General features: G+C 35.9%; 2 protein-coding genes across 3 annotated transcripts; one reads left to right on the top strand and one right to left on the bottom strand.

Annotated features, from left to right (window-relative positions):
* Positions 1-2,072: 2,072 nt before the first annotated feature.
* On the bottom strand, positions 2,073-4,398 carry LOC106381217 (F-box/kelch-repeat protein At4g39560-like). The gene is made up of 2 exons (XM_048746869.1): positions 3,101-4,398; positions 2,073-2,305 (listed from the first exon to the last, which is right to left on the bottom strand). The coding sequence occupies exon 1, from the start codon at positions 4,249-4,251 to the stop codon at positions 3,106-3,108; it is 1,146 nt and encodes a 381-aa protein (XP_048602826.1). The 5' UTR covers positions 4,252-4,398; the 3' UTR covers positions 2,073-2,305; positions 3,101-3,105.
* A 1,012-nt stretch (positions 4,399-5,410) lies between these two features.
* LOC106381215 (F-box/kelch-repeat protein SKIP6-like) lies at positions 5,411-7,313 on the top strand. Of its 2 annotated transcripts, none has more exons than XM_048746868.1 (2): positions 5,411-6,658; positions 6,933-7,313. In XM_048746868.1, the coding sequence occupies exons 1-2, from the start codon at positions 5,531-5,533 to the stop codon at positions 6,960-6,962; spliced, it is 1,158 nt and encodes a 385-aa protein (XP_048602825.1). In that variant the 5' UTR covers positions 5,411-5,530; the 3' UTR covers positions 6,963-7,313. The 2 variants fall into 2 exon arrangements, with proteins under 2 accessions (XP_048602825.1, XP_022551892.2); XM_022696171.2 differs by having other exon boundaries at positions 5,412-6,652.
* The last annotated feature ends 602 nt before the right edge of the window (positions 7,314-7,915 follow it).

The raw sequence follows: 7,915 nt of genomic DNA, 5'->3' as shown, positions 1-7,915 counted from the left end.
CGGATAATTACTATCAAACAAATTTTCACAATTATATTTTTTTTTGTTTTAGAAAACGAAATTAATATTAAATAAATTATTATACATATTTTTTTTAGGAATTGTAAAAAAAATTAGAAAAATGAAATTATTGTCAACTAAAAAATACTCTTAAATAATCTTTTGCTATTTTCTTTATTTAGTATTTTAATAAGCGATTTTACAAAACGAAAATTAGTATTAAGTAAATTATTATACATATTGTTTGTTTAGGAATTGTAAAAAGGAAAAAAAAAATTAGAAAAGGGAAATTATTGTGTACTAAAAACCATCAAATAATATTTTGCTATTATTATCTTTGTTTAGTATTTAAAAAAATAGAAAAATTACCATTAAATAATTCTGCTGTGTTATTATTTTATTATATTTATATTATTAATTATGATAGAATTTAACACATGTCATCATCTTAAATTTTTAATTGTCATGTGTCATCGTCATATTAATTAATAACTTTGAAGAACTAAGCTTTATATAATAAAATATTTATAGTAATCACTTTAGTTTAAATCGACTAGATGTTACATATACAAAACTATATATCTAATTAAAACAACATAATATAATTAATATAAATTATACATAATAATTATAAAACCATTTAAATTAAAAATAAAATATTAATCAATTATTATAATATTTATATCCGTGTATGAGCACGGGAGAATCACATAGTATGATGGTAAATAAAAAGGATAATGAATAATTTTTTTAATATCAGTTTGATAAGTTTACAAAAAGAACAGATCTTTTCCCCAGCTAAGCCCGTATTCTTTCTTCTACAAAAATGCGAATGATAAATTAAATAGTAGAGTTTTTTCAAAGCCATATATTCTTTTGTAAAACACTAAATTTATAAAAGTCTGTTTGTTTTTGCTTGGGTAAGAAGGTGAAGCTTTGTCTTTTGTAAAATCTGCTACTATCAAACGCCAAGTCATTGATAAATGGAGACAGAATGTTACTGTCACTCTGAAACTGAGGAGACAAATCTTTTTCTTCATTTCCATTAAACCATGGGGTTCAAACTCGTTGTTGTGAGGTGAGTTCACTTCTATATGGATAAGATCTTGTTCCTGATTATTCACGAACACTGCAAAGGGGTTATAGAAGTTGTAACCTGACCCAAATTGCAACTCCTGGTTAGGGTTTGGTCCGTAAAGCATTTCTAGTTCTACAGGCAGCATAGCTTGTCCATTGACAGGTTGAAGATAATTATAGTTATTATCAAACTCAGGAACCAACATTTCCATAACGTTCTGCTCTGGTCCTAAGACGATGTTTTGTTCCAAAACAACTTCCCCATGGTGATGAGGACCGTTAATCTTATGTTCTACCATATGGGGGCATCAACATGATTCATATCATGTAATATATTTCTCTGTTCAGCTTCTTCTGGTTGTTTTTCCTCTTGTCTATTAACAGCTCCTGATCTGATTCTTGGTCTTTTCCTTCTCCGATGTTTCTCTCATTTATCTTGATCTCTTACTGTCTGCGAGGTGGCTGTTACTGGACCTGAAGCCTCCTCTGTCCCATCACCATCATAGTCACTGTAACTGTTGACAACAGTTTTCCTCCTCTCAGTGTTATTATTACCTCTTCGGTGTGTCTCAGTTACATTAGAAAGCACAAACTGAAGATTTTAGTTGTCTCATAAAGTGTGTGCATCCTAATTTGGTTGAATAAAAAATAGAGGCATTCATCATTCTATAATACTCCTGTTCGTTTTACCAAACGCGGCGGCAAGCGGATGCGGCTCTGAATTATCGCTACAGTTAGGGCGAGCACAACACAGACAAATCCGTTTCGTTTATTTAGACGCTGCGGCAAATAAAAGTCAGTTAGGAGAACGCCGAAAATATCAGCGACAGCATCAACTCCGGTTTCCTTCCTCCAGATTATCAGCTTGCGACTGCTAACGTCCTTAAAACTCTGAATTTTCTTCTTTCGTAGGGTAATTGTTGGCCGCGGCCACCACTAGCTGCGTCTTTAAAACGAACAGGGGTAATACCACCCGGAAACAAAGTTGTAACATAGACTTTTACAATCACGCATGTCAATGAAAATATCAGTAATATCTTGCAATCTATGTTATCTTTGAATCTAAAACACTTCGACAAACAAACGGGACGAGCAGAATAGATATGTATCTTGCTTCTGACTCAGTTGCAAAATATATAAATTAAAAGAAAAAAAAAACAACTTAGATCCCCGTCAATGAGTCAGAGATGATATCAATAAATATATAGTCTGAAACAAGGAGTAAGAAGTAAGTGCATTTCCAATGTATTACTATATTTTCTATTCCAAAATAGAAGAACTCCAAAATGGAGTTGAGTTTTGCTCTTAGAGCATCTCCAACCCCACTCTATAATTTACTGCAAAATGGAGTGGAAAATGGAGGGATGAACAAACAAAAAACAAATTATTCTATGGAGCATCTCCAACCCCACTCCATAAGTGGGAAATGATTTGTTTTTTGTTTGTTCATCCCTCCATTTCCCACTCCATTTTGCAGTAAATTGGGGTTGGAGATGCTCTAATGTATTACTCCATTTCCTACTCCATTTCCTACTCCAAAATATAATATTTTTAATATATTATGTTTTATGTTAATAAAAAATTAGTAATATCATCTTTCATTTATACTATTTGCAAAATAGTCCATTTTCATATGTATGATCTTTTATGTTTTATATCATATATCTTTTGTATGGTGCTTATCTTTTATTTTTTATATGTATGTTCTTTTATGTTTTATATTATATATATTTTGTTGCATAAAATAGTTCATTAGATGGATATTTATATAATTAAGAAATATTAACAGTAATTTTTATAATATATATAGTAAAATTATATTTATATATTTATTTATAATAATATTTTATTAAAAACGAAAATATTTAAATATGGAAAACCATTTTATAAATAAAAAAATTCAAGAGTTGGTTTACTCCATATTTGGAGTAATCATATCTATTAGTCTATTTTGGAGTGGGTTTTGGAGTGGGTTTGGAGATGATTTTAGAGTTTGGAGTAGGTTTTGGAGATGCCCTAATAACATCATCAGGTAAAGGCAGTACCAGCATACACAACCTTAACTCTATTTGAGTCTGTGAGAGGGTAGTCGAGTTTGTAGACAGAACCAGACCACTCAATCTTTCCCCGAATATCTGGTCCGACTTTCCTGAGGGAAATCTCCGCAGACCAAAGCTCCAAACTATCAGCACCTTGAGGCTGGGCGTTCCAGAAGATGACAATGTAGGACGCCTTTTTGGACAGTTTGCTGATACCGTATTCAACCAACTGTTGTTGTTGCAGCTCTTCCAAACCCTTGACTTCCTTCCAATCCAGCTCGTCTGGCAAACACCACAGTATTGTCCCGCGGGGACCACGGGAAAATAAGAATCGTCCGATAAAACACCAGTCGTGTCTATCTCCTGGCTTAGAATCTGTTTTTCCGCATGACACAAACAGTTTGCTTGGGGAGAAGGAGAAGCTTTGACCATCCTCATCCACTGCGTAAACCTCCTTCTTGCCTATCACCACGCTTTGTTTGATATTCTTCGGCCGAGTAGTAGTAGGCACACACAAGAAATCCCAAGTTAAGGTGTCGATATCGTATACCTCTGCCCAGTTTGAGGAATCAACGTCATCCCCGCACCCTCCAAACACGTATATCTTGTTGTCTATCCTGCTTGCTGAGGCGGAAGTACGAGCCATCTTCATGGGCGGGATGCGGTACCACCTATGCTCGAAACAATCGAACAACGCGACTTCCGATGTGGGTTTGCCGTTCACGAGTCCACCGATGATATATATACCCCAAGCCAACACCACGAAAGAGGATCCTGATTCTGGAGACTGATACGCGTACGAGTCGATCGGTTTCAGCCGACGTTGAACCGGGTGGAGGATGAACCACCGTGGGATGGGTTCAGCAAATATGTGCAAGCACACGTAGTAAGATGGCTCGATGCAATCCATCTGACATCTACAGTCCCAGAGCCAAGGAGAGGTTGCCAGAGACCGGTGTGCCTTGGAGGTCATACCAAAGGCCGCCAGGTCCAATCTCGATACATAAGCCAGGCAGTTCAAAACCACCTCATCTGGCAACGACGTTAACCCACACACCTTCGTCTCCTTCCCCTTCCTCAATCCCAATTGAGAACATCCCCGAATCGCCCTAGATCTTCCTTTCATTGATTTCATGGATTTCTTTTTTTCTTTTTTTGCGACAATTGAGAGAAGAACGGAGACCAAGAGACCAGAAACTGTCTTATATAAAAGGGATTATTACCCTCAAAGAATAAGGAAATAAAAGAAAAAAAAGGAAAAAAGAAAAAAACACTGGAAATTTTTAACAAGACATCCCAACAACAACACACTTTGGTTCGGATGATATGACGGTGCCCAGTCAATAAACACTAAGGCACCCATTGGTAAACTATCAATGTGAAAAAAAGTTTGACTTGCAGAAAATAGCATAATAGATATTATATTGATTTTCTTTACAACATAACTATTTACCATTAAAAAGTTTATTGATATTTATTTAAAAATTAAAAAATATTATTGTTAGGGTACAAAACGGTTATCTCGAAATAATCGTCTAAAATCATCTTTCTTCACGGAGGCTTTCTCGACACACTCTCGACAAAGTTTCCGAACCTAGTTTGATTGCATTTTGTTTCATTCTACTACTTTTGTTGATTGACAAAATATTTGCGAAATCGCATTTAAAAAGACATTCTGCAAAGTTACCAGGTAGAACTTAAAAATTGTTTCATTTGAGTAGAAGTCGTTGTCGAATGGAAGACACTACATTGGAGTTGGAGTTTTGCAATACAGAAAAAAGCTACAGAAGAACATTGGTTAAAAGTAGACGAACATTCTATTATGAGATCAGAATTATTATTATTTTATTTGATTCTTAAAGTGATACGTGGTGAAAAATCCGTATGCATATTGGTGACGTGGACGTAGGAAGAGACAGAGATAATTTTAATTTATTATAGATAAGAATTAAAATATTTTTAAATTTTAGTTATTTTTATATTTTGTAATAATTCATTTCATTATTAATATTTATTTTTATAATAAAAAATACTATATAAAATATTTTAATCAAGTTAATATGTATTATGCTATTCTTTAAATTTAAAAAAAAAATCCATAATTTATTTAATTTTTTTCCCAGTTTAATTACTTTGTCCACTATTCCATAATTAAACGGTTTTTTACCGATCTGCGCCTTAGGGTTTCTTGACTGGGCTTTGGTTCCGTTAAGTCCACCTTCGGTTGCACAAATTTGGGCCACCATCATATCTTTTGAACCAAAGTGTGTTCTTGTTGGGATGTCTTGTTACCATTTTCCAGTTTCCTTTTTATTTTTCCTTTTTATTTATTTTTTCTTTGATGGGTAGTAGTTTTATATAAGACAGTTTCTGGTCTCTTTCTTCTCTCAATTGTCGCAAAAAGAAAAAGATCGATGAAATCAATGAAAAGAAGATCTGGGACGATTCAGGGATGTTCTCAATTAGGATTGAGAAAGGAGAACAAGACGAAGGTGTGTGGGTTAACGTCGTTGCCAGTTGATGTGGTTACGAACTGTCTGGTTCATGTATCGAGATTCGACCTGGCGGCCTTAGCTATGACCTCCAAGGCACACCGGTCTCTCGCAACCTCCCCTTTTCTATGGGACTTGAGATGGCGGATGAAGCGCATCGAGCCATCTTACTACGTGTGCTTGCACATATTTCCAGACTCCGTCCCACGGTGGTTCATCCTCCACCCGGTTCAACGTCAGCTGAAACCGCTCCTCCCGCTTTGGTGTACAGAATCAGGTTCCTCTTTTATGGTGGTGGATTGGGGTATATTTATCATCGGTGGACTCGTAAACGGCAAACCCATATCGAATGTCACCATGTTCGATTGTTTCGAGCATGCGTGGTACAAAATCCCGCCCATGAAGATGGCTCGTGCTTTCGCCTCAGCAAACGTTATCGACGGCAAGCTATACGTGTTTGGAGGGTGCGGGGATGACGTTGATTCCTCAAACTGGGCAGAGGTCTACAATCCCCGCACCTATACTTGGGATTTTTTGTGTGTGCCTACTACGACTCGGCCAAAGAATATCAAACAAAGCGTGGTGATAGGCAAGAAGAAGGTTTACGTGGTGGATGAGGATCGTCAAATCTTCTCCTTCTCCCCAAGCAAACTTCCTCCTATGTTTGTGTCATGCGGAAAAACAGATTCTAAACCAGGAGACAGAGACGACTGGTGTTTGATCGGAGGATTCTTATTTTCCCGTGGTGCCCGCGGGACGATACTTTGGTGTTTGCCAGAAGAGTTCGATTGGAAGGAAGTCAAGGGTTTGGAAGAGCTGCAACAACAACAGTTGGTTGAATACGATATCACCAAACTCTCCACAAACTATGCGTCCAACATTGTCATCTTCTGGAACGCTGGTGCTACTGAGAGTTTGGAGCTTTGGTCTGCGGAGATTTCCCTAACGCAAATCGAGGCAAGCCAGGGACTAGAGATTCGGGGGAAGATCGAGTGGTCCGGTTCTGTCTACAAACTCGACTACCCTCTCTCAGAATCAAATAGAGTTAAGGTCTTGTTTGCTGCTAGTGTCTTTGCCTGATGATGTTCTCACCTCCTTGGTTCAAAACTAATATTTGTTGACATCTTATGTTGTTTTAAGCATCTTCGTCTGCATTTTTAATTTGCAATTTGAGTCAGAACCAAGATACATATATCTCTTGTGCTCGTCCCGTTTGTCGAAGTGTTTTAGATTCAAAGATAACATAGATTGCAAGATACTATTGATATACATGTGTAATTGTTATAGTCTATGCTTACAACTTTGTTTCTGGGTGGTATTATAGAATGATGAATGCCTCTATTTATTCAACTAAATTGGATACACACTCTTTGGAGCTTACACTTGGAAACGGGAAGGCTCGTGGTTGACTTTGAACAACTCGGACGGATTGTTGATTATGGATGTGAGAAGCTTATGGAGTATCTTCTTCCATAAGTATCTTCTTCCAGTTATCTGGATCTTTTTGGAATCTCATATGTTCATCACTTTCTATTCAAATATTCAGCATAAAGCCTTCTCCATGGAAGTGTTGGTATTGTTGTTCAATCCATTAATTTGGTTTCAAAAGCATTATTTGTAGATAAGACATGTTAAGATGTATGATTATTCTGTCCCCTTTACAAATATGTTTTACATTAATTAGTGACTTGTAACTGCTTCTCAACCACACGGTCAAAAGTTAACAAAATGTTAAATTCTTTATTTCCATGCACTTCAATATTTTTGTCAAAAGCTAACCGGTATCGTCAAATATGTAGTCAGACAAAGGTACCCAGAAGAAAAGCACAACCAGTGAAACTAACTAGCTACAAATGCTACAACTTTAAGCTTTTGGAATCACAAAGATGAAGATACATTTGTAATAGAGCAGTCATAACCCTAAGGAAGGAAGATACAGAGGTAATCAATAATATTCATTTTCCATGCAGTTGAGACATCGTTGTACCCAGTGGCGGATGTAGAATCAGATTTAATGGGGGGCACAAAAAAAAATTTCAAAATTAGTTGGGGATACGCGCCCCCGTACATTACACCGTGCGCCTTCCCCTGGTTGTACCCTGCAATTTATTTTATTTTTTTGGAGAACACCCTGCAAATTTTTAATACGAAAAACATATACAATAAAAACATAAACATAAACATAGCCATATATACAATAATTAACAAAACTTTCTGAACAAATGAATGATATACTATGTAAATTGAAACTAACAGCACACTTTTATTCAAAAAAAAAAAAATTAACAGCACACAAAAAGATTGAAA

Source organism: Brassica napus, chromosome C2 (genome assembly GCF_020379485.1).
Source record: "Brassica napus cultivar Da-Ae chromosome C2, Da-Ae, whole genome shotgun sequence".
Taxonomy (NCBI): Eukaryota; Viridiplantae; Streptophyta; class Magnoliopsida; order Brassicales; family Brassicaceae; genus Brassica; species Brassica napus.
Note: the sequence above shows the minus strand (reverse complement) of the source record. Positions and strands in the feature narration are given on the sequence as shown.